This window comes from Bufo bufo, chromosome 4 (genome assembly GCF_905171765.1).
Source record: "Bufo bufo chromosome 4, aBufBuf1.1, whole genome shotgun sequence".
Taxonomy (NCBI): Eukaryota; Metazoa; Chordata; class Amphibia; order Anura; family Bufonidae; genus Bufo; species Bufo bufo.
The window spans coordinates 335,742,699-335,770,431 of record NC_053392.1 but is presented as its reverse complement, the minus strand read 5'-3'; the positions used below and the strand labels follow the sequence as shown (position 1 = coordinate 335,770,431).

General features: G+C 43.5%; 1 protein-coding gene across 2 annotated transcripts in view; it reads right to left on the bottom strand.

Annotated features, from left to right (window-relative positions):
- Positions 1-27,733, bottom strand: part of ARMC2 (armadillo repeat containing 2) — a 120,615-nt gene that overhangs the window by 36,528 nt on the left and 56,354 nt on the right. The window contains exons 7-8 of one of the 2 annotated variants that reach the window (XM_040426836.1): positions 15,121-15,219; positions 2,822-2,997 (exon numbers count right to left, since the gene is read on the bottom strand). In XM_040426836.1, coding sequence (XP_040282770.1) covers positions 2,822-2,997; positions 15,121-15,219 — 275 coding nt within the window. The remainder of the gene's footprint in view (positions 1-2,821; positions 2,998-15,120; positions 15,220-27,733) is intronic. The other variant, XM_040426837.1, reaches the window with a different exon arrangement.

Sequence of the window (27,733 nt, the reverse complement as noted above, 5' to 3'; positions counted from 1 at the left end):
ATTTCAGAAGCCTGGATAACCCTTAACAGTGTTAAGTTACAAAAACACATTTGATTTCTCATGTAGGTTTTCTGAGCCAAAGCCAGATAAAGCAGGTGGGAAAGTGTCAGTGTTTCCTTTAATCCCCATTCCATCTGATTATACTCCTGGTTTTGGCTCTAAAAAACAAACAAACATCAAAACAGCACTAAAAACTCTCTAAAAACTTCATGTGTCATTTCAGGAAGCTTCCTGGATGATCAGCTTAGGCTTCGTTCACATCACCGTTCTGGCTTTCCGTTCTCCTGCTCCGTCTAGGAGCAGGAGAACGGAAAGGACGGAAAAGGCACATAACTGACGCCAAACTGAGTCAAACTGAGCCTAAGGACCCCATAGACTATAATGGGGTCCGTTATGTTTCCGCTCAGAAGATGATTTTTAAGCGGAGACAAAAGTTGTGCATGCAGGACTTTTGTCTCCGCTTAAAAATCATCTTCTGAGCGGAAACATAACGGACCCCATTATAATGTATGGGGTCCAAAGGGCTCAGTTTGACTCAGTTTGGCGTCAGTTATGTGCCTTTTCCGTCCTTTCCGTTCTCCTGCTCCTAAACGGAGAAGGAGAACGGAAAGGCTGAACGGTGATGTGAACGTAGCCTTAGTGGGGGAAAGCTGCCACCAGGTCCACTTTTCTGCAAGAGAAATATAGTAAAACAGAGTGCCTAACACAGTCAATAGGCAAGCATGTGATACATTAACATGCCAAGTCCCATAGAGTTAAAGTTACTTTAATGTGGTAAATGTAAATAACATTTAAAGGGAGTCTGTCAGGAGATCTGACCATAAAAATCTGCTGACAGCACTACCTAGGGAAGAGCAAGACCAGCATACATTTTGCATAGCTTTTATTATCAGGAGAGGTGTGAATATGAACATTTATTCTTCCTGGTACTGCTCCTAAAGTGCACTGAAGGTGAAGCTTCATTATGAATTGCACTCTGCTCTCTGCATTTAGCTGCTTTAAAGCTCCTCCAATTGCTCTGCTGGATTATCTTCATGCTAGCAGCTCAGGGGCATGTCCTTTCTGCTGCAGCTCTCCCTGTAACTGCCACAGCTTCTAACAGAACATATGGCTGGTAGCAGTTGAAGTTGAAGAACTGAGCGCGTTCGACCAGCTCAGTGAAATAGACAAGAAAAAAACAAAACAGCAAGTGGCGCTATACAGATTCATTTTCATGAATAACTCAGTGGCTATACTAAATTTGTAATTACACGAGATACACGCAATTACAAAAGTATTCAGATCAAGGTGCTGGTTTGAAAAATGTAGAGTATATTTAGTGACACAGCCTCTTGAAGGAACAGAAACTGGTAGCATAAAAGTTTATATTCACAGTACTTCTGATAATAAAAGCTCCACAAAAAGTATGTTTGTTCTGCTCTTCTCAGTCTCTACCTAGAGCAGTCAGCAGTTTAGCATGGTCAAAACTGCTGACAGATTCCCTTTAAAAAACTGAGCGCTACATTTTAACTGACTTACTATCAGGGGGCATATATCCATGTATGACAATGCATCGAAATACTGCTCCAACCAGGGATATTATTATTATTACTATTTGAAATTTTTGGGAACAAACAGAAGAAGACTAAGTCCTTGTTCACACTTACGATGCAGCTTGGTAGTGACTTGCATATTATACTAACTGTGTAGGTTTTGCTGTTCCCTAATTAATTTCCAACACATTAATTGATCTGAACGGTATGGCCTCTTTCAGACCGGCGTTGCGGGAAAATGTGCGGGTGCGTTATGGGAACACCCGCGATTTTTCCGCGCGAGTGCAAAACATTGTAATGCGTTTGCACTCGCGTGAGAAAAATCACGCATGTTTGGTACCCAAACCCGAACTTCTTCACAGAAGTTCGGACTTGGTATCGGTGTTCTGTAGATTGCTATTATTTTCCCTTATAACCAAGTTATAAGGGAAAATAATACATTCTGAATACAGAATGCATAGTAAAATAGCGCTGGAGGGGTTAAAAAAATAATAATAATAATTTAACTCACCTTAATCCACTTGATCGCGGAGGCCGGCATCTCCTTCTGTCTCCTTTGCTGAACAGGACCTGTGGTGAGCATTCATTACAGGAAAATGACCTGTGGTGACGTCACTCCGGTCATCACATGATCCATCACATGATCTTTTACCATGGTAAAAGATCATGTGATGGATCATGTGATGACCGGAGTGACGTCACCACAGGTCATTTTCCTGTAATGAATGCTCACCACAGGTCCTGTTCAGCAAAGGAGACAGAAGGAGATGCCGGCCTCCGCGATCAAGTGGATTAAGGTGAGTTAAATTATTATTATTATTTTTTTAACCCCTCCAGCGCTATTTTACTATGCATTCTGTATTCAGAATGCTATTATTTTCCCTTATAACCATGTTAGAAGGGAAAATAATAATGATCAGGTCTCCTAGCAACCGTGCGTGAAAATCGCACCGCATCCGCACTTGCTTGCGGATGCTTGCGATTTTCACGCAACACACAAGTGATGCGTGAAAATCACCGCTCATGTGAACAGCCCAATAGAAATGAATGAGTCGGTATTCAGTGCGGGTGCAATGCGTTCAACTCACGCATGGCATCCGCGCGGAATACTCGCCCATGTGAAAGGGGCCTTAGTGAAAAAGCACACAAAGAATATGAAGTTTTTTTGAACTGGAGAATTTTCTATTAAATTGTAACTTTTGTAACACATCCAAAAATTTGCCAATTCACAAAATAATAGTGCCAGATACTTCAAGGAGTGTGTATTTGCTGAAAGCTTGTATGCTTACCTCTAAAATTAACTTAGCCAAGGTAAGACCAAGTCTATCTGAACCAACATCAACCAACTTGTACAAAGTCTTCAAGATGTGAGATCGCCTTTTGCATCTCTTTCCTAACATGCTGCCATCATCCAAGGTCTTCCACAACTTGACGCACAAGCTGCACAGGTCTTCGTGGTTTGCATCTATCATAGAGGAAGAAGAACCAGAATAAGCTCATGAAATATGGGCAAGTAGTTTAGGAGAAGTAAAATGTAACTATAATATAATAACATATAATATTTTAGGCATTCACGTGGAAGAAAGGAGGAGCCTTTAAATTGGGCTGGTAATGAACTCATGTGCCTGTCATATGATATAACACAACAGGTAAACGGACTGAAGATCTCAATGTATACTAGTACCACAGCCACCCTTCCTTTGTACCTATAGGCTTAGGCTATCACACACCTACTGACCCTCCAATAGCAATTTGGGGCTAAAATCTTCTTTATTCTAAAAAAGCAAGAACTGTAAACTACAGGATCTGTTAATTTCTAGGAATTCTAATCCTTTGTTAACATTTCTTTTTTCCAGCATAAATACATCTTCTAAAGCCAAGCCTTCCTATCATATAATCAATACCAGACATCGGAGTTCTCCGTTACATATCTACAGGCATTTTTCCAATTCTCATACTGCAACGTAATACATAAAAGAATAGGAAACTCCTAGAACTGTAAAATGAACAGTACCCAAGCCAAAGGAGAACATTAGCCAAACATTAACAGAAGGTAATAAAATCTAAGGAACGCTCACATTGCCTAGATCTGATAATGTTTCATTTCTAGTTAAAAACAAACTGGACCGGATGGATATTAATGAAGGTTGCACCTACTACATACTGCAACTTGTTTTACATATGCAGGTTCTTTATCAGTCAGCATACGCTTCACAGAGCTGGCGGGGTAATGAAGGAGTATCTCAGATGTCATGTGTCTTTCTAAAGCTCCTTTTGCACAGGCAGAGGATCCAGATAATTATTGAGGATGAGCATTGTTACTATTGCTCATTCCAGATAAATGATCATGTAGGATCCAGACAACTGAAAGATTGTATTAACGATTGATCAGACTCATTCGGTCCCTATAATTGCTGCATGTAAATGCAGCTAACGAGCGGGCAATGATCAGGAACAGATGTCCATAGGAACGTTCATTCTCGATTATTGCCCGCTCTCCTAGCCCTTGTAAAAGGGGTTTTAACGTTATTAGCCTACCAATGCACCCAGTGGCAAATCAGTTTCGATTTTCAGCTGCTGTTGGTTACATCCTGCATTGGAGCCTTTGCGGATCCGCAATACACGGGTGCCGTTCCGTGGGCATTCCGCATCACGGACGCAGACCCATTCACTTGAATGGGTCCGCAAATCCGGAGATGTGGAATGGTGCGGAACGGAACCCTGCGGAAGGACTACGGAGTGCTTCCGTGGGGTTTCGTCCCGTACTTCCGTTCCGCAAAAAGATAGAAGATGTCCTATCTTTTTGCGGAACGGCCGGATCACGGACCCATTAAAGTGAATGGGTCTGCGATCCGCTGCGGCTGCCCCACGGACGGTGTTCGTGCATTGTGGGACGCAGCATGACCACGGGGCGCACACGTATGTGTCCAGGAGGCCTTATAATGTAGGAAGCCTCATTAGTTAGAACAAGGGGTGCAGTTAGTGTCACTCGATCTGCTGATGTCCAGACACATCTTACTGCCCCAAGGTATGAAGGCACAGCAGTCACATGACGAACCAGGAAGTAGGGTTCAAACATGGGGGATAAGAGAAAATTGCAAATGAGGTAAATTTGAAAAAATAAATCCAAGAAGGAAAGAGAGCTACAGTAACTGATGAAAATACACTTTAGAGTGAAAAGTAGTTTATGTCACAACCCCTTTAGAAGTGCTGATCTTACACCAATCCCTGCAATTTATCATTGGAAATTCTTATGCAGTTTTTGAAGTCAAAGTCAAGATTATATTATAAACATAGGCCACATATAAAGGAAAGGTGGGGGGGGGGGGGGAGATGGGACACGAAATTTATCAAGTTGTATTCTAGTGTTATGAAGCGGGCAGGAGGGGGTAGGACACAACACAACATCCATCCGGCACATTTATCATAATTTACACACGAAAACTGGTGTAAATTATACCTGAAATCTATGCCAGCCCATAGGTAGCATACATTTCAGCTTAAAGATGCAATACATTTATTACGAGGTGTTTGTCTCTTGATACATTTGGTACATGACCAGACTTTTTATTGAAAGTGACAGAAAGCGCCAGTCTTAGTAAATCTGTCTTCTCATTATAAATTCACTCCTGGCTTTAGCTTCAAAAACTGCCTAGAAAATTTATGTGGACCTGAGCCATAAACAGAGCTAGAGATCAATTCTAGGCAACATGTAAATCTGCAAAGAGTCTGATGTGGTGGGTTTGATGCCACTGGTTTCCAGAACCAGATGTGTCTGCAGAAACAAGCTTCTAGTGAAGGAGATGTAGAAAAATCCTATTGACACAGTGCTGCCTGTGACCCTCCATGTGAAAGACTTAGAGTAACATACAGTAAAAATGTATTTAATGTATCTCTGTACCTTGAAAATACTTTTTATATGTCATAACAACATATCAATGGTTTTGATTGGTGGGGGTCAGAGTACGGAGACTCCATTCTGTCTCCTGCAGTGAGGAGAGAGCTCTCTATGTGAGCATTTTTTGCAGATCGGATGCGGACCCATTCATCTCAATGGTGCAGCCAAAGATGCGGGCGGCACACCTATGTGTTGTTCACAGCCGTAATTCTATTCTGCAGCCCCACAAAAAAAATAGTGGATAAGGATAGGACATTTCTGCAGGTTAAAAAATGGCACCAAAGCTCTTGGCTGGTATCCATGTTTTGCGGATCCTCAATTTGTGGACCACAAAAACACATACAGTTGTGTGCAGGAGCCCTTAAAATGTGATTTCCCTTTAAAGTACCTGGCTATCCTTGTCTCCTGTAGGAAGAACTTTCTTATGACTATATTTCCTCCTCAAGATTCTTCATATAGCAACACCGGAATTAAATAGCTTTTTATCCCACATTTTAAAATACTAAAATGGCTTTAGTAGAGATCATGTAATGGTTAAGGGTGCAACCCTCTAACAGTCACATTAAACTCCCCTGAAAAGGTCACTTCATTATTGTACAGGATATGCCCCCAATGTCTGGGGTTACTATGGGTGGTATTACAGAACCTGGGGACGCTAGAGTGGGCCATTATAGATTCTGGGGGCACTGTGGTGGTGTACAGAGGGCAATACAGGGGTTGGGATGCTAAAAAAAAAACAATGAAAATCATTAATTTTTTTATAGCTGTTTTTAGTGGCCCCGAGCATTAATAATGTCTCCCAGAGTGGTCCTTCTGAAACACACTGCTATGAAATTTACGTTTCACAATTGTAAATGGAGTCACAGCTAGAAGAAACGTTGTGAATAAGATAAAACTTAAATAATTTATTGGATATACACTAAAATAGGGAGAGGTGTGCAAGTCCCTAAATCTACATACAAACAGAAAAATGTATGTGGACACTTATAAGATGCATTTAGATCCCACCAGTACATATGGCTGTACGAAAGGTGCGGAACCACTTAGTACATCAGCTAGTGACAAAACATACGTATGAATGCTGGGTAAAAAATGGTAACCTAACGTGGTTATAGCACCTGTGAAAAAACTACTGTAGCGTGCTCTAGTCACAGGCTAACATTCGCTATATCAACGAAATGAGGAGCTAGGTCAAGTACAGGACAAACAAACATATAGGTGCCGTACGCCTGAGGTGGTGAGGCGACAGCTTCGGCGTTTTGATGGCCGTAATATGGCCGCCGCTCTCTACAGTTTAAATAGGGAGAAAACCCCTCCCATAGATGGGCGGATCAAGCGGCAGCTGACGAGTCACGTGAGGTGGGTGTGTGAGAGACCCGCCCCTCTCCATGCCACGATCCTGCACCGAGTGTCAACACACTCGAGGATATTATGCAGGGAACAATCGGCGATTCTGTTAAACAAATTGTCAGGAAAAATCACAGATGGGACAGATGAGAATGGCGCTATATACATAGAATACCGCACATAAGCAATACATGTATGGATAACAAATACCGTACCATACCATATATATATATATATATATATATATATATATAAATACCAAGGGTACTGTAATGGGGACCAATGTATGGTTACAAAAAACAGACGTATGATATATGTTCATTCAGGCCTTCAGGACGCACAGTGCGCAGCCTGAATGTCCACTCTGCCTCCTTTTGTAACAGTCTCCTATCATGGTCTCCACCTCTTTAAGTCCTGTTAACCACTTCAATACCCTGGAACTTGATGGCCCCCACATTGCCAGCATGTTTGATGGAAACATGACGTGCGATGGGAGTGTCCGCACCATTGCGGATATCGTTGAGGTGCTCACCTATCCTCCGCCTAAACTCCTGTACCTTTTGCCCACATATTGAAGACCGCACAAGCACGTGGCTAAATAAATGACCCCGCTGGTCCTGCAATTGATAAAGGATAGAATTGGAATTGTCTCTGTGTCACTGTGCTGGTAAAGCTATGCCCCCGTTGGATCGCCTCACAGGCGACGCAACCACTGCAGCGAAAGGTCCCCCTAGGTTGCCAATCATGCCACGTTACTGGCTGTGGGGTTTGTAAAAAGCTATGAACCAGCCTATCCTTCAAATTACGGCCACGGCGGAATGTGATAGTGGGAGTAGTCCCCACCAGATGTCCCACATCTGGGTCTGATTTCAGAATACCCCAAAACGGAGTGAGAACATCTCAAACACTTTGATGTGCTTCATCAAACGTACGGATTTGATTTGACTCATCCTCTCTAGCCCGTGGCTTCAGTAGTATATCCCGGTTAGCCGCCAGCGAATGCTGTTATGCACTTTTGAGGACCTGTCGTGGGTATCCCCTCTTTTCAAAACGACCTTGGAGGTCCCTCGCTGCCACCTGATAGTCTGTGAGCCTAGAGCAATTTCTGCGTAACCTCAAATATTGCCCTTTTGGTATACCTTTTGTCAAGGCTCGGGGGTGGTAGCTATCCCATTGAAGGAGGCTGTTTGTGGCCGTAGTCTTTCGAAACAGACGTGTGCAGAGATTCCCCTCCATATCCCTAAATATTGTGAGGTCCAGGAATGTAATCTGATTCCTCTGAATCTCAGATGTAAAGTACAGTCCCCGGTCATTCTTATTGAGGTAGGTGACAAAGTTCTTAAAGTCACCCTCACTCCCTGACCAGAGGATCAGCACGCCGTTGATATAACGTAACCAAAACCCTATATGTCGGGTCCATTCGTTTATTTCCTCCGCAAAGACAACCTCCCGTTCTCACCAGCCCAGGTAGAGATTGGCAAAGGTCGGTGCACAGGGGCTCCCCATTGCCACTCCCCTGAGCTGGTGGTATAGTCGGCGGTCGAACAGGAACACGTTATGTTCCAAAATGAACTGCAGCAGTTGTAATACAAATGCACCGTGTCGCCACAAATATGTACCTCGCTCCTGTAAGAAGGTCCCCACAGCACCACACCCTTTCAGATGGGGTATGGAGCTGTAGAGTGCCTCCACATCCAGGCTAGCGAGTAAGGTCTGATCGTCAATCTGGATAACTTCAAATTTGTTGATCACATCCGTTGCATCCCTCACATACGACGGAAGGGCCAATACAAAAGGTCGTAAGATTTTGTCCACGTATATACTGATGTAAGGCTACCAACTCTTGAAACGATAGGTCTCCCTTTCAAGGGAGTAATCCCTTTATGGATTTTGGGGAGGCTGTAGAAACAGGGAACCACCGGGTGTTTGGGGAGCAGAAAATCGAATTCCGCTTGATTAATGAAATTCTCCGCCAGGGCTGACATCAGAATATTCCTCAGTTCCCTCGTAAAATTATCAGTAGGGTTGGTTTCCAACACTCTGTAGCAACTGCTATCATTCAGAATGTTGAGACACATAGCCCTGTATTGTTCCCATCCCATGATTGCGATATTCCCCCCCTTGTCGGATGTCAGTGGGGTCATTTATTTCGCCACGTGCTTGTGCGGTCTTCAATATGTGGGCAAAACGGTACGGGAGTTTAGGCGGAGGATAGGTGAGCACCTCAAAGATATCCGCAATGGTGCGGACACTCCCATCGCACGTCATGTTTCCATCAAACACGCTGGCAATGTGGGGTACATCAAGTTCCAGGGTATTGAAGTGGTTAACAGGACTTTAAGAGGTGGAGACCATGATAGGAGACTGTTACAAAAGGAGGCAGAGTGGACATTCAGGCTGCGCACTGTTCGTCCTGAATGAACATATATCAAACGTCTGTTTTTTGTAACCATATATTGGTCCCCATTACAATACCCTTGGTATTTATATATAAATATACTACGGTTCCAACACACCTAATTGTCCACCTCCCTGGGTTATGTCTGAAGTGGACGTAGTCATTCATTATTCCTGAGTTTATATGTATGGCTATTACAGCCCATATGGGGTTAATTCATCTTACAAGGTGCTCTGGTATATGTATATATGGCCGACGGTATGTGTTATCCATACATGTATTGCTTATGTGCGGTATTCTATGTATATAGCGCCATTTTCATCTGTCCCATCTGTATCTGTAAAGAATAAATCAAGGCAACTGGACTTACTGTAGATTTCTTGAAAACGTTTCACTCGTTCTTCCAACGAGCTTCCTCAATTCTGAGAGAATTGAGAAAGCTCGTTGGAAGAACGAGTGAAACGTTTTTAAGAAATCTACAGTAAGTCCAGTTGCCTTGATTTATTCTTTACAGATATACCATGACCTGGATAAATTGCGATATTCCCCCCCTTGTCGGATGTCAGTGGGGTCATTTATTTTGCCACGTGCTTGTGCGGTCTTCAATATGTGGGCAAAACGGTACGGGAGTTTAGGCGGAGGATAGGTGAGCACCTCAAAGATATCCGCAATGGTGCGGACACTCCCATCGCACGTCATGTTTCCATCAAACACGCTGGCAATGTGGGGTACATCAAGTTCCAGGGTATTGAAGTGGTTAACAGGACTTTAAGAGGTGGAGACCATGATAGGAGACTGTTACAAAAGGAGGCAGAGTGGACATTCAGGCTGCGCACTGTTCGTCCTGAATGAACATATATCAAACGTCTGTTTTTTGTAACCATATATTGGTCCCCATTACAATACCCTTGGTATTTATATATAAATATACTACGGTTCCAACACACCTAATTGTCCACCTCCCTGGGTTATGTCTGAAGTGGACGTAGTCATTCATTATTCCTGAGTTTATATGTATGGCTATTACAGCCCATATGGGGTTAATTCATCTTACAAGGTGCTCTGGTATATGTATATATGGCCGACGGTATGTGTTATCCATACATGTATTGCTTATGTGCGGTATTCTATGTATATAGCGCCATTTTCATCTGTCCCATCTGTATCTGTAAAGAATAAATCAAGGCAACTGGACTTACTGTAGATTTCTTGAAAACGTTTCACTCGTTCTTCCAACGAGCTTCCTCAATTCTGAGAGAATTGAGAAAGCTCGTTGGAAGAACGAGTGAAACGTTTTTAAGAAATCTACAGTAAGTCCAGTTGCCTTGATTTATTCTTTACAGATATACCATGACCTGGATAAATTGCGATATTCCCCCCCTTGTCGGATGTCAGTGGGGTCATTTATTTTGCCACGTGCTTGTGCGGTCTTCAATATGTGGGCAAAACGGTACGGGAGTTTAGGCGGAGGATAGGTGAGCACCTCAAAGATATCCGCAATGGTGCGGACACTCCCATCGCACGTCATGTTTCCATCAAACACGCTGGCAATGTGGGGTACATCAAGTTCCAGGGTATTGAAGTGGTTAACAGGACTTTAAGAGGTGGAGACCATGATAGGAGACTGTTACAAAAGGAGGCAGAGTGGACATTCAGGCTGCGCACTGTTCGTCCTGAATGAACATATATCAAACGTCTGTTTTTTGTAACCATATATTGGTCCCCATTACAATACCCTTGGTATTTATATATAAATATACTACGGTTCCAACACACCTAATTGTCCACCTCCCTGGGTTATGTCTGAAGTGGACGTAGTCATTCATTATTCCTGAGTTTATATGTATGGCTATTACAGCCCATATGGGGTTAATTCATCTTACAAGGTGCTCTGGTATATGTATATATGGCCGACGGTATGTGTTATCCATACATGTATTGCTTATGTGCGGTATTCTATGTATATAGCGCCATTTTCATCTGTCCCATCTGTATCTGTAAAGAATAAATCAAGGCAACTGGACTTACTGTAGATTTCTTGAAAACGTTTCACTCGTTCTTCCAACGAGCTTTCTCAATTCTCTCAGAATTGAGGAAGCTCGTTGGAAGAACGAGTGAAACGTTTTTAAGAAATCTACAGTAAGTCCAGTTGCCTTGATTTATTCTTTACAGATATACCATGACCTGGATAAATTGCGATATTCCCCCCCTTGTCGGATGTCAGTGGGGTCATTTATTTTGCCACGTGCTTGTGCGGTCTTCAATATGTGGGCAAAACGGTACGGGAGTTTAGGCGGAGGATAGGTGAGCACCTCAAAGATATCCGCAATGGTGCGGACACTCCCATCGCACGTCATGTTTCCATCAAACACGCTGGCAATGTGGGGTACATCAAGTTCCAGGGTATTGAAGTGGTTAACAGGACTTTAAGAGGTGGAGACCATGATAGGAGACTGTTACAAAAGGAGGCAGAGTGGACATTCAGGCTGCGCACTGTTCGTCCTGAATGAACATATATCAAACGTCTGTTTTTTGTAACCATATATTGGTCCCCATTACAATACCCTTGGTATTTATATATAAATATACTACGGTTCCAACACACCTAATTGTCCACCTCCCTGGGTTATGTCTGAAGTGGACGTAGTCATTCATTATTCCTGAGTTTATATGTATGGCTATTACAGCCCATATGGGGTTAATTCATCTTACAAGGTGCTCTGGTATATGTATATATGGCCGACGGTATGTGTTATCCATACATGTATTGCTTATGTGCGGTATTCTATGTATATAGCGCCATTTTCATCTGTCCCATCTGTATCTGTAAAGAATAAATCAAGGCAACTGGACTTACTGTAGATTTCTTGAAAACGTTTCACTCGTTCTTCCAACGAGCTTCCTCAATTCTGAGAGAATTGAGAAAGCTCGTTGGAAGAACGAGTGAAACGTTTTTAAGAAATCTACAGTAAGTCCAGTTGCCTTGATTTATTCTTTACAGATATACCATGACCTGGATAAATGAGAACCTTCACAGACATATGTCCCATCTGTAATTTTTCCTGACAATTTGTTTAACAGAATCGCCGATTGTTCATAATATCCTCGAGTGTGTTGACACTCAGTGCAGGATCGCGGCATGGAGAGGGGCGGGTCTCTCACACACCCACCTCACGTGACTCGTCAGCTGCCACTTGATCCGCCCAGCTATGGGAGGGGTTTTCTCCCTATTTAAACTTTAGAGATCGGCAGCCGTATTACGGCCATCATAGCGCTGGAGCTGTCGCCTCACCACCTGAGGCGTACGCAGGGGCGTACCTAGAGCATTTGGCACCCAGGGCGAACCCTTTGTTTGGCACCCCCCCCCCCCCCCCCCAAGAAAGTTAAGAAAACATGGTTTTCAATAATATTTATTACAAATTTGTAAGCTCTATATCAACTTGAAAAAACTATAACTGTGAAAAATAAATTAACTTGGAAATAAATGTAACTTAAATAATTACTGAACAGCTTTCTAGAAACAAAAAAAACACAGATCCAAAGTGACCACTCAGTCTATTAGGCCGAGGTAATTTGAAAGGATTTACATCCTCTGCCTTCGAGCCTTCGTTTCTGCAAATTTATCGATTACTTCATCAAAGCTAATCTGCCTGCATATTCATGCTTAATTACACACACACATCCCTTAATTACACCCCCCCTTAATTACAAACCCCCACTTAATTACACACACCCCTTAATTACACAATTATTTACTCACATTTTGATGATGCCTCAGGCTCCGTCCGACCGCTGGTAATGGATCCTTCCGCTTCTTTAAAAGATCCGTGAAGGCGGCGCGGCGTCAGCACATCATGTTGCGCGCCGCCGCAATAATCCTTCCACAGAAGCCGGCGCCTGGCGGAGTTGCGTCGCAGTGCAGCAGTGGATGGAGGGGTGACTCCGTCATGGCACCCCCCTTGTGAGTGGCACATGGCCCCCCCACCCTTCCCCCTTGGTACGCCACTGGGCGTACGGCACCTATATGTTTGTTTGTCCTGTACTTGACCTAGCTCCTGATGAGCCTTTATGTGCGAAACGTTGAGCTCTACTATTAGGTTTAGGGTACGGACATAGCGCATCCATATGTGATCTGTTCAGGGCAGACAGCCGCTTGCTGGATTAGTTAGGACTCTCACTGTTTGCTGTATGGAGGGGCGTTTAGGGATTATATATTCACCTGGTGTTCAGTTAATGAGGATCACCCATGTTAAGGTTGATAGTTCCCTTCCCCCTGGCACTTTACAGTCCTAGATATTGTATACCCTCATTTCGTTGATATAGCGAATGTTAGCCTGTGACTAGAGCACGCTACAGTAGTTTTTTCACAGGTGCTATAACCACGTTAGGTTAGCATTTTTTACCCAGCATTCATACGTATGTTTTGTCACTAGCTGATGCAGTAACTGGTTCCGCACCTTTCGTACAGCCATATGTACTGGTGGGATCTAAATGCATCTTATAAGTGTCTAGTGTCCACATCAATTTTTTTGTTTGTATGTAGATTTAGGGACTTGCACACCTCTCCCTATTTTAGTGTACTCCCAGAGTGGTCCCCAGGAGTAATAATGTCCCCAATAGTGATCGCCAGCATTAATAATGTCCCCCAGAGTGATTCCCAACAGTAATAATGTCCTCCAGAGTGGTTCCCAGCAGTAATAATGTCCTCCAGAGTGGTTCCCAGCAGTAATAATGTCCTCCAGAGTGGTTCCCAGCAGTAATAATGTCCTCCAGAGTGGTTCCCAGCAGTAATAATGTCCTCCAGAGTGGTTCCCAGCAGTAATCATGTCCTCCAGAGTGGTTCCCAGCAGTAATAATGTCCTCCAGAGTGGTTCCCAGCAGTAATTATGTCCTCCAAAGTGGTTCCCCACAGTAATAATGTCCTCCAGAGTGTCCGACAGCATAAAAAATGTCCCCCAGAGTGTCTCACAGCAGTAATAATGCCCTTCTGAGTGGCCCCCAGCATTAATAATGTGCAGGTTTTTTTATGCCCAAAAAAATTACTCATCTCATCCACTTGCATGCGCAGACGCAGTTGCTCCTCTCTTGATGCTAAAGGATTTGCGCTCCCAATAAATGTACTCAGTCACCATCTACTACTAGGAGCACAGGTCCTTCAGCATCAAGAGAGGAGCAACTGCCTCTGCACAAGTGGATGAGGTTTTCATTTTACTTTAACCCCTAACTATTTTTCACCAGTGCACTCGTTTTGAATGGCCTTTGAATGGGTGCACTCTTGTCTAACGGCCGTTAAAAACGGTTCCATTGATTTCAATAGGGTTCGTCTGGCCATGAAAATGACCAAAAATAGGACATGTCTTATTTTTTGACAGTCACCTTTCAATGGCAAACAACGAGTCAGTATGGGGACAAGTGATGGCATTAGAGAACGCTCCTTCCCATACGGTGGAGGAGATTGCTGCATAGAAATGCAGTGGTCTTCTTTACTGACAAGCAGACACTTGCCGGGAAGGAATGCTTCCTTCTCGACAATAGTCTGCTATATCTAACTGAAAACGTAAGAAGAAATCTGTCTTCTTATGCAGTGATTTAGCTGCAGGCAATATATTGTTGAATTTTACCTTTAGGTAACTGTACCATTCTTATGTGAATAAAGCTGTAATAGGGTTCCCATTGAAATATCTGTACCCTCTAATTTCTTATATAGCCCTGCTTACTTCCTGCACTGCTTCCCCCTTTTACAGCCCATGAGAGATCTCGTCTAATTCCCCCTTCCTCTCCCTGCAGATTCTGCTCATATCAGCCTGTGTGAGTCAATTCCCTGCAGACTACAATATACCATATGTCCTCATCTACAATCTAATTTAGTACAGCCTGTGTGATCTGCCATCAATGAATACTTGGATATACAAACTCCTCCTAAAAGGCATTAAAGTCATCCTTACCTTGGTGTGCGGCCTCCAGAGCCTGCAGAATTGGTGAAATTTTCTCATTCCAGTAACTCCTCTCCCATTCACTTTCTGATTCATTTGCTGTTGATTCTGCTTCCGAGTTGAACGAGAAACAATGGTAAGGAATAAACAAACTGAGGTCTGATACAATAACCACAATTATTGAATTCATGTTTATACTGTAATATCACTTTTAAAGACCCTAAAGGGAGGACAGCAATGATTAGAATTGAAAGTTTACAGTTTTGGCTAATAAAAACTTTATGTATGCAAGACTGCATATATTGAACCAAGCCATTTAAAATATGATCAGTAAGACACAAATAAATGTTTTATTTGTGTGTCAAGGGCAGGCCAGGATGTGTGTCCACGCCAACAAGTGGGAGGCAGTGCTAACTAACTGAAGACATCCTGCAGTAACACACTTGGAACCATTAGAAACCACAGGCAATACTGAAAGAGGCACTTGAGAGCTTAGACAAAGAGAGCTCCTTTAGTCATCCAGTCCCCAAAACGAGATGACTGCTCTCCAAAAGACATTACTTAATAAAAAGACAAAGCAAAGTTTAATTTTTTTCCCCCCAAATTCAATAAAACTGAACATTACAAAATTATAAGTCATTTTTATAACTCTCTATAATGCATTTAACATTAGAAAATGATTCTGAGTTTAAGGCTACGTCTACACGACGACATTTGTCGCGCGACAGATAGGGCACAACTACACTGCAACATTTGTAGCGCAACATTTTGTTGCACTAATGTCGCGCGACAATTTATATAATGGCTTTTCTGCGACTGTTGCGTCGCAGTCGCAGCATGTTGCAGTGCGACACCATAGACTGCCATTCTAAAAATTGTCGCGCGACATTAGTGCAACAATATGTCGCGCGACAAATGTCGTCGTGTAGACGTAGCCTTATTCAACAAACACTGCCTCTCCACCACCAGTTAAAGCCAAGGAGTACTGACCGGCTTAAATTTAGGGCTCAAAACACCATTACTGTATGGCAGTACATATCCTAGCCTAAAGGCTGTATTACACCAGCAGACGATCATGCGTTCCTTGGAATGTACCCCAAAATAGTATCAATAATAATGGTAATTCATTCCACAAAAAAAGGCCTCATACATCACCAAGAGAAAAAAAAGGTATGATTGTCAGAAAAAAGCTGTACTGCAATCTATGCTGCAAAAGTCAAAAGGTCTTTATGTTCTGAACCTTGCAGCATACCCAAACAGAAGTTAACATCCACATTTATGGCATTTCTGTACCCAGTAGAACCCACCTAACAATTTAAAGGGCATGATGTATCTCATATGGCACAAGCTGGGCACAGCATTGTGGGGACTGAAAATGCCAAATCTGTGGAAAAGTTGCAATTGTCATTTTGTATAGCACCCTGTTCAGTAATTTCTGCAATATACCTGTGATGTCAAAATGCTCACTCCACCTCTTGATAAGTGACCTTAGGGGTGTAGTTTCCAAAATTGGGACACTTATTGGGAGTTTTCACTCCTTCCCTTCTGAGCCCTGCCATGTCCTCATACAACAGTTTACATCCACATTTATGGCATTTCTGTATCAATTAGAACCTGCCTTTGAGTTCAACAATGGCACCAGCTGGGCAGAACAGATGGCACCAGCTGGGCACAACATATTAGGCACTCAACAACAATAAAAATTTTGCATGGTCAATCACGCATTCATTTCTGCTAAATTCCTGCAGCGTCAGAATGCTCACTCCACCCCTTAATAACAGGGGTCACTTCTTGGGGGTTTATTTATTATATCACCCCAGAGCATCTACAGGTGTCAGTACAAGCTGCGTAAATAACCATACTGGAATTAATTATTGCAAAACACCTGTGGGGTCAAAATGCTCACAAAACCCATTAGTAAATTCTGTGAGGGGTGTGGTTTCTAAAATGGGGTCTCTTCTTGGGGGTTTCTTTTTTCTTTCACCTCAGATCCTCTGCAGTTGTCAACAAGTGCTGTATAAATCACCAAACTAGGCCTCAAATGCACATGGTGCTACTTCTCTTCTGAACCCTGCAGTGTGCCCAAATAGCAGTCTGTGACCATATAGGGGGTGTTGCCATACACAGGAAAAATTATGTAACATTATTTGGGGTGCCTTTTCACCTATTACACCTTGTAAAAATAAAACATTTGAGGCTACAACCACATATACAGCGGCATGGTGGAAACACCTGGTCAAAATTACTGTTACTGCGAACAGTTAGGGTGCATTCACACGACCGTATTTTTGGGTCCGCATCTGTTCCACAATTTTGTGGAAAGGGTGCGGACCTATTCATTTCAATGGGGCCGCAAAAGATGCAGCCAGCACACTGAGTGCTGTCCGCATCCGTAGTTCTGATCCGCGGTCCCTCAAAAAAGATAGAGCATGTCCTATTCTTGTCCGCAATTGCGGACAAGAACAGGCATTTCTGTCATAGGGCCAGCTACATTCACAAGGCTGGTATCCGTGTTTTGTCGACCGCAAAGCATATAGTCGTGTGAATGTAGCCTTAAAGAGGACCTTTCACTAGAATAAAAAATGTAAACTAAGCATACAGACATGGAGAGCGGCGCCCAGGGATCTCCCTGCACTTACTATTATCCCTGGGCGCCGCTCCGTTCTCCCGGTATAGGCTCCGGTATCTTCATATGTTCGGCTCAACTGGGTGGAGCCTGCCGGCGTCTCCTTCTCCCAGGCTGGAGTGCTGGCCAATCGCAGCGCTCAGCTCATAGCCTGAGAGAAAAAAAACCCTCTCAGGCTATGAGCTGAGCACTGCGATTGGCCAGCGCTACAGCCTGGGAGAAGGAGACGCCGGCAGGCTCCACCCAGTTGAGCCGAACATATGAAGATACCGGAGCCTATACCGGGAGAACGGAGCGGCGCCCAGGGAAAATAGTAAGTGCAGGGAGATCCCTGGGCGCCGCTCTCCATGTCTGTATGCTTAGTTTACATTTTTTATTCTAGTGAAAGGTCCTCTTTAAGCAAGTTGAAGATAAAATGATCTCCAAAAGGCATAAAGTTAAAGATGAAACTTGGCTTTGTAAAAATTTTGAGTGAAACAATGAAAGGAGTACCTTGCAGGAGATTTGAGCGCTCAGATAACACTGACTGAGGTTTCAGACCTTAAATACCCTGTTAGGGTTAAGGCATGTGCACAATCATGGTTAGAAAAGGCCAAATTTCAAAGCTTTATAAATACCCAGTGTCCTCTAAACTTGTCCCAAAAAACAGCAGCCATGAGTTCTTCTAAGCAGCTGCCTAACACTCTGAAAATAAAAATAGTTGAGGCCCACAAAGCAGGAGAAGGCTATAAGAGGATAGCAAAGCGTTTTCAGGTTTCCATTTCCTCAGTTCAAAATGTAATAAAAAAAATAGCAGTTACAGTAACAGGAACAGTGGAGGTCAAGACAAGTTGTGGAAGACCAAGAAAAATTTCAGACAGCTGCTCGTAGGATTTCTAAAAAAGCACTTCCCACTTGACTGCAAAAGACCTTCAGGAAGATTTAGCAGACTGTGGAGTTGTGGTGCATTGTTCAACTGTTCAGTGACACCTGCACAAATATGGCCTTCATGGAAGAGTCATCAGAAGAAAACCTCTCTTGCGTCCTCACCACAAAATTCAACGTCAGAAGTTTGCAAAGGAACATCTAAACAAGCCTATTCATTTTGGAAACAAGTCCTGTGGACCAATGAGGTTAAAATTGACCACAATAAGCAAAGGTATGTTTGGAGAGAAAAAAAAGAGCACAGAATTTCGTGAAAAGAACACCTCTCCAATCATTAAGCAGGGGGGTGGATCAATCATGCTTTGGAGTTGTGTTGCAGCCAATGGCAAAGAGAACATTTCAGGGGTAAAGGGAAGAATGGATTCAATTATATATTCCAGCACATTCTGGAAGCAAACATAACACTTACTGAAAAAAGCTGAAGCTGAAAAGAGGATGGTTTCTACAAATGGATAATGATTCTAAACACACCTCAAATTCCACAATAGACTACATCAAATGGTGCAAGCTGACATTTTTATTATGGCACGCACAGTCCCCTACTCTGAACATCATTGAAAATCTGTGGATAGAACTCAAAAGAGCAGTGCTTGCAAGACAGCCCAGGAATCTCACAGAACTGGAAGGCTTTTGCAAGAAAGAATGGATGAAAATCCTTAAAACAAGAGTTGAAAGACTCTTGACTGGATACAAAAAGCATTTACGAGCTGTGATACTTGTCGAAGGGGGTACTACTAGGTACTAACCATGCAAAGTTTTTTCCTTTTTTGTTATTTTGAAAATATAAAAGATTAAAATAAAAAAGTTTTAGCTTAAAACACAAGGGGAATGTGTCATCTTTAAAGAGGACCTTTCACCGATTATTACACTATGAACTAACTATACAGACATGTAGAGCGGCGCCCGGGGATCTCACTGCACATACTATTATACCCGGGCGCCGCTCCGTTCTCCTGCTATGCCCTCCGGTATTTCTGCTCACTAAGTTATAGTAGGCGGAGATTCCAGTCACTAAGTTATGGTAGGCGGAGTCTGCCCTTGTTCTGCTCTAGCGCTGGCCAATCGCAGCGCAGAGCTCACAGCCTGGGAGGTTATTTTCTCCCAGGCTGTGAGCTCTGCAATGAGATTGGCCAGCGCTACAGAAGAACAAGGGCAGACTCCGCCTACCATAACTTAGTGACTGGAATCTCCGCCTACCATAACTTAGTGAACGGAGATACCGGAGGACATAGCAGGAGAACGGAGCGGCGCCCAGGGATAATAGTAAGTGCAGTGAGATCCCGGGCACAGCTCTACATGTCTGTATAGTTAGTTCATAGTGTAATAATCGGTGAAAGGTCCTCTTTAACTGTATGCCTTTTGGAGATCATTTCATCTTCAACTTGCTTAACTGTTCACAGTAACAGTAATTTTGACTAGGGGTGCCCAAACTTTTCCATGCCACTGTAATTGAAGTACAATGTCATTTTTCATTTTATGTCCCAATCTTAAAAAATTCTGTTAAGCAACTGTGGGGTCAAGCCTTCTATATTCACCTCTAGGTGAATTCCTTGAAAGGTTTAGTTTGCAAAATGGGGTAATTTTGCACTGTACTGGTACCTCAGGGCCTCTGCAAATATGACATGGCACCCGAGAACCATTCCAGCGAAAACTGCCTCCAAAAACCTAATGGCTGTACTCCCCCCCCCTGAGTCCTGTGGTGTGCGCATACAGCAGTTTACAACCACATATTGGGTGTTGCTGTATTCAGGAGAAAATGGTTTGAAAATTGTGGTGTGCTTTTTCTATCGTTACCGCTTGTGAAAATAAAATGTGGGGCTAAAGCAACATTTTATTAGAAAAATGTAATTCTTAATTTTCACAGCCAAGTGTCTAAATTCTCTGAAACGCCTGTGGGGTCAAAGTGCCTCTAAGCCTTCTAATGTCGTAAAAATAATAAATAAAATGACATATACAAAATGATGCCAACACAAAGTAGACTTATGGGGAATATTAGTTAACTATTTTAACTCTCATATTCCTCAGCGCTTTACAGACATCATTGCTTGCTGTTCCCAATCGGGCTCACAATCTAGGTTCCCTATCAGTACATGTTTGAAGTGTGGAAGGAAATCTGAGTATCTAGAGGTAACCCACACAAACACAGGAAAAACATACAAACTCCATACAGATGTTGGTTGGATTCAAACCTAGGACCCTAGTGCTGCAAGGCACCAATGCTAACCACTGAGCCACTGTGCTGCCCTGAATAACCTGTTAAATGAGTTTTTCAGTGTATACCTAATAAGTGTGCGTTTGTTTTATTGCTTTTACCTAATACATGCACAATAAAATATATTTTATGTAAAATTGCTTACCAGTAGTTATTTTTCTAAGCTTTTTTATAAAAAAAAAAAAAAAAATTCATTAAATATTGTATAAATGAATTTATACTTATAATGTATTAGCATAAGAATGTGTCTCTATGGCACAGGCTATGGTTAGGGCAACACTAGTTTGCGCTAACAGGAGGATTAATAAACCTACAGTCCTGGGGTCCTTTCTAGTCCCCAGGGCTGACTGCAGAGGCCTTATCCAACCTCCAATTAGATCACTGGGACCCAATCAAGGAAGGAAATTCCCTTTTAGCATGGTATAGTCACTGGCTGCAGCAATCAAAGGGTGAACAGTTGTAAGCGGAGCTACCTCTGATCCTGGCTGTAGAGCAAAAAGCTGCTCTAAGAATCGGAGCTGTAAGTCACAGTTTGTTCGTAGTTTGCTCCTTCAAAAATAGCAACTACAAAAATAAAACCTGTGGGTGGTCATTAAAGGGTTAAATAAATTAAAAGGCAAGAATTAGAGGTACTTTTACACAGCCCGAGGCAGGATCATAATGTTCACAGATAAAACGAGTCAATAGGTGCTCGTTTAGAGACACTTTACATGTGCTAATGGAAACTGTATTGGGGTTGAATGATCATTACTATGATCATTCATCTCCAATACACTTTAAATTATGTCGGCAGCACAGGCCTTCTTCGCATGTGCATAACAAGCATTTGTTCATTTGTTAAGTAATCGCTTCTCTATTTATGCCAGGCAGAGGATTCCGGCAGGCAGTTCAGTCGCCAGAACTGCCTGCCGGATCCTTCCAAACGCATGCAAACTGATGGTATTTGTCATACGGATCAGGAGCCATATGACAAATGCATTGAAATGCCGGATCTGTCCTTCCGGTGTCATCTGGAAAAACGGATCCAACATTTATTTTTTTCAAATTTTTTGCAGTCTGAGCATGCGCAGACCGCAATGCCGGCTACGTTTTGCAGGAACACTCGGGGCCGGATCCGGCATTAATGCATGTCAATGGGAAAAAAATCTGGATCCGGCATTTCGGCAAGTGTTCCGGAATTTTGGACAGAGATAAAACTGCAGCATGCTGCGGTATTATCTCCGTCCTGAAAAGTCAAAAAGACTGAACTGTAGACATCCTGATGCATCCTGAACGGATTGCTCTCCATTCAGAATGCATTAAAGCGAACCTTTCACCTGGATTTCACTTAATAAACTATCAAAAGTACCTTATAGATCATCCTCATTGTGTTAGCACACGGTCTTATCCCGCTTTTCTGGCATGTATATGCATGGAATAATCGCTTTATAAAGTACTACTCCAGCTCCACAAGTCATGGTAGAAGTCAAGGGGGTAGCCCTTCCCTCACTCCAGGCTGTAACTCCCCTGCCCTAACCCCGCCTCTATGCAGTCTAATTGACACCCGGCTCAGTCGCCGGGACCGTGCTTGTACAGGCGGTGCATGCGCCGTTGGACTCAAGCGAGATCCTGTAACTGAATCGCGCATGCGCCGTCCCCGATGCCTGTCTTCTCTTCCTCACGCGCGATTCAGTTACAGGATTGCGCTTGAGTCCGACGGCGCATGCGCCGCCTGTACAAGCGCGGTCCCGGCGACTGAGCCGGGTGTCAATTAAACTGCATAGAGGCGGGGTTAGGGCAGGGGAGTTACAGCCTGGAGTGAGGGAAGGGCTACCCCCTTGACTTCTACCGTGACTTGTGGAGCTGGAGAAGAGTACTTTATAAAGCGATTTTTCCATGCATATACATGACAGAAAAGCAGGACAAGACCGTGTGCTAACACAATGAGGATGATCTATAAGGTACTTTTGATAGTTTATTAAGTGAAATCCAGGTGAAAGGTTCGCTTTAAGATAAAACTGATCAGTTCTGGGCGTGGTCTGGCTGCCGAGGCACTCGGATGTAGTGTGCTTCAGCTCCGGAGATAGCACTACAAACCAGCGACTAAATCCACGGTGAACCACCCAAAAGTGGAGGAACTAATCCTGGAACCTTACCGGAGCATGACGGGTCGCAAAAAGAAAACAATGAAGCACCCGCAACTGACGAAATTTTACTTTACAAGAGAAGCGGGAAGGTCTCAAGATGGCGCCAGGGACAGAAATGCCATGATACGTGAGCATACCGAAGGCCTACAATCAACTACTTGCCTAGACTCTAAGAAGGGGTCGGAGGTATGGGCCTCCCCGAGACATGCGCCAGATGAGGACAGTTTAGAAGCCAGACAAGAGGAAGTGAGGGATGCGGCAGCTTCGATCCAAGATGCCGGGAGAGAGATGGCAGCGGGATCAGCGGACCCTCCACATACTCCGAAAGACACCCGAGCGTCCGAGACAGACGTTACCACTGCAGTTACTCTGGGAGCACAAGGGGGCCCACAGGACACGGGTGAGGCAGAAATTCTGGCATTACCAGTTAATAATATTGCCCTGACTGACACTATTATGAGGGACATGCTTTTAATCAAGAGGCGCTCTCTTTTACATGACATGCGCTCCTTAGTGACTCCATTGCGGAGAGAGGTGGAGGACATTGGGGACAGAACAGACCACCTAGAGCGCAAATTTGGAGAGTTCGCGGGCTCTCATAATGACCTCATTGACGCCCATTATGCCTTAGAAGCAGAGGTGGAGGCAATAAAAAACAAGATGGCGGATTTGGAAGATCGCAGCAGGCGCAACAACATAAAGCTGCGAGGCATTCCAGAGGCTGTGGTAGCCAAGGATATCCCTTCTTATGTGAAAGCGTTGATTAAAAGGGACAGGGACTTAGAAATTGATCGGGCTCACAGAGTCCCTCGCCCCAGACACTTGGAGGAAAATATCCCCAGAGATGTTCTCGCCAGGGTTCATTTCTACTCAAGTAAGGAGCAACTTATGTCTTTTGCCAGAAAAAATGGTGGGCTGCCCGCTCCATACCACAAAGTGTCGTTATATACGGATCTATCAGCTGCTACACTTAGGCTCCGGAGGGCCCTATTCCCCATTACATCAGCCTTGCAAGCAGCAAAGATACAGCACAGATGGGGGTTCCCGGTACGCCTTATGATACACCACTTGGGGGACCTGCACATAATTAAATCTGTAGAAGAGGGTAGAAAGGTGCTGCAAAGCTGGGACATTCCAATTGAATTACCGAAGGAGCACCGCCGAGCCCCTCCTGACAAGATTCCAAAGGATTGGGACGTAGCCCGCTGAATAGAGGAAGATGGTTCATCGGGGGACAACCAAGGCTGTTAGTGCCTACGTGATAGGTTTGAGTGTCTATCGATACGAGTAACAAACCTAGGCTTCAGACGGGACTTTAATTCCCCAAGTTTTTTGGTGTTGGAGAGCCTGTTGGTTCTTGTGAATACACCTTCAAGTATTCATGCTTTTAATCCTATGTTATTATGTTTTACCACTGGTATTTGATGCATGAGTCATGACCGGTGCCACAAGTATGCCTGTACAATATTCCACCACCTTCATAATATGGTTGCGGACGTGCTGGCTGGGAGGCGTCCTGCACCTTCTTTACTGGTTAATGTGCGACCTTTTTGCTTTTCGTTTCAAGTTGCTTTATTATGGTAATTGTATTTGCTAGTCTCAATGTGAATGGGTTGAACAGTCCTATGCGCAGATCACACTTATGGAGAGAGGCCAAAATTCTTAAATGTGATGTCCTGGGAGCACAGGAAACCCATATAGTAACCAAGGATGCCCACAGGGTACAGCATGCACAATTCCCCCATATATTCCAAGCTCACTCTGACTCTAAAACCAAAGGGGTTCTGATAGCCATAAAGAACACGCTGGCGTTCACACTGATTGAAAGTATTAGCGACCCCACAGGAAGATATGTGATAGTGGTTTGTACTTTAAATAATGTAACAGTCACTCTGGTATCTATATACGCACCCAACGCGGGACAAAAAGGTTTCTTCCATAGAGTAATGAAACTGATCAATAAGAAAAAGAGGGGTCAACTGATAATGTTTGGCGACTTTAACATAACTGCAGATCCTGAAATGGACACCTCCTCATATTGCGGGAGGAACGTCCCAGCTCTAGCGGAGGATGTGTGGAAGGCTGAGGTATATGATATATGGAGGATCCAGCATCCGTCAGTTAAAGATTTTACTTTCCACTAAGGGGTTCACAATGTTTACTCTCGCATTGATATGTTTCTTACCGACAGAATAGCATTGTCTAAGGTGGTGGATACGGAGATCAAGCAGATTAAATGGTCTGACCATGCTGCTATTACCAGGACGCTGGCAGAGGACAATAACTGCTCACCAAAGTATCTTTGGAGGAGTAATCCGATACTGCTATCTTGTCCTCAGCATGGTCAGCGCATTGAATCAGACCTGAAAGAATTCTTTCACCTTAACAAAATAGACTCTACTAACCCCGTAGTTCTATGGAATGCCCATAAAGCATACATCAGAGGGTCATTTATACAACAAGGTGCGGTGCGAAAGAGGAAACTGGAGGAGGCCACATCGCAATTGCTAGCCAAGCTAAAGCAAATGGAGGATAACTATAAATTAAGTCCCTCACCCTCAACGGCCCGAGGCTTTAAAACAAATAAGACAGGATCTGAGGAATCGCATGTTAGAGTCATATGAGAAAGGGCTTCGTAAAAATAAAGCTCGCTATTACTCCCAGGGGAATAAAGCAGGCAAACTTTTGGCAGCTAATCTTAAGGCAAAACGGGTAAAGAGCAGAATTCCGTATCTCCTACATCCCAAGACACAAACCAAGCTATACTTGCAGTCGGACATTGCAGAGGGTTTCCAGTCCTACTACCATGACCTGTACAACCTTAAAGAAACAATACGAACTCCCCCAAACCTGTCAGAGTTGACGGATAAGTACCTCAGCTCTTTAAACTTGCCAACCCTAACGAGTGTACAACTCCAGGCCCTCAATGCCCAAATAACAACCAAGGAAATAGAGAAGGTGATAACCTCCTTGCCCAGGGATAAGGCACCAGGCCCAGATGGGTTTGCTAGTCATTACTATAAATGGTTTTCACACATACTGAGTCCCTTTTTGCGGGATTTTTGCCAGACTGCATTATCCTCTGGAGCCTTTCCTAAAGAAAACTTACAGGCTACGATTATTACCCTGCCTAAACCAGGTAAACCCTCTGACAGGCCCCAAAACTTTAGGCCCATATCTTTGCTGAATCAAGACGTAAAAATATACGCTAAACTTTTGGCTCTTCGGTTAGCCACGATACTTCCATCCATAATAAATACGGACGAAACTGGTTTTGTTCCATCCCGTCAGTCCTATTTCAACACTAGGAGAATGTTGGGTATTTTTCATCAGATCACACACAGGAGGAGTCCCCTCTTGGTCCTGGCCCTGGACGCCGAAAAGGCGTTCGACAGGATTAGATGGTCGTTCGCCTTTTCGGTGCTTACAACTATGGGTTTTAGAGGTCCTATCATGCTTGCAATAGAGGCTCTGTATAGTAGCCCTACGGCCAGCATATATGTTAATGGGGCTCTGTCGGAGGCGTTTGAACTGACAAACGGCACCAGACAGGGCTGCCCACTGTCCCCATTAATTTTTATAATTGCCATGGAACCACTAGCTCAAGCGATCAGGTTAGATCTCCGGGTCTCTGGAGTAGGAATTGGGAGTCAGGAACATAAAATTTCACTATACGCAGATGATGTTTTTTGTCACTGACAAGACCAGAGGTATCACTGCAAGCGGTTATGAACCAGATAAAAACCTATGGTGATTTATCATATTATCATCTTAACTCTTCCAAGACACAGGCACTCCCAATTCATATCCCGGAAACCCTAACTAGGTCCTTTCGTGAGACATGGGATTTTGACTGGTGCAAGGAGAGCATAAAATACTTGGGCACTAACATGACCCCTTCCCTGTCAAAGCTATATACGCTCAATTATGAATCTCTGCTTCTGGAGATTGGTAAAGATCTGGAAAACTTTCATAAACATGAAACGTCATGGCTATGCAGAATTGCGGCTTTTAAGATGTTTATCCTCCCCCGTTTCCTCTATAGGTACCGCACTGTCCCAATCCTGTTACCGAACAGTTTCTTCAATAAGGTACAGAGTATGATGTCTAAATATATTTGGAAGAATAAAAACCGAGAGTAGCTAGAAGCATCATCCAGAGGACTCGCAGAATGGGGGGTCTTGCAGTACCGGATATGAAACTATATTATTTAACCTCTTTGGTTTCTATGCTTAGAAATTGGGGGCAGGGAAAGGTGGAGATTCCATGGGTGCAGATGGAAAAAACTCAAGCAGCGCCGTTTACTCTGACAGACCTACTACACCTACCCTTTTGGGATGTCCCGATTGCAAGCAATTTTACCCCAGTAATTAGGGCGTCCATAGCAGCCTGGAAACAATTGCACAGCATTGCTAACGAGGGGAGCAAGTCAGTATTGACTTCTCTACCCTTTTCTATGGTTAGAGCTTTGCTTCCTCATACTGATTTATCCAATTGGCACCTGGGAGATACAGATAGAGTGGAGATGTTGTATGAGAATGGGAGACTACAGTCCTTTCAATCTTTGAAGGAACAATTTAATCTTCCAAAGTCTGAATTTTTTAAATACCTCCAAATTAGGCACCTGCTGCAAACACTACGCCCTACTAACTTAAGCTACAATCAAGTGGGTATGATTTATTTGTCCACTAACACCAAAGGGCTTAAATTGCTATATGAAGAATTACTCCAGCCAGT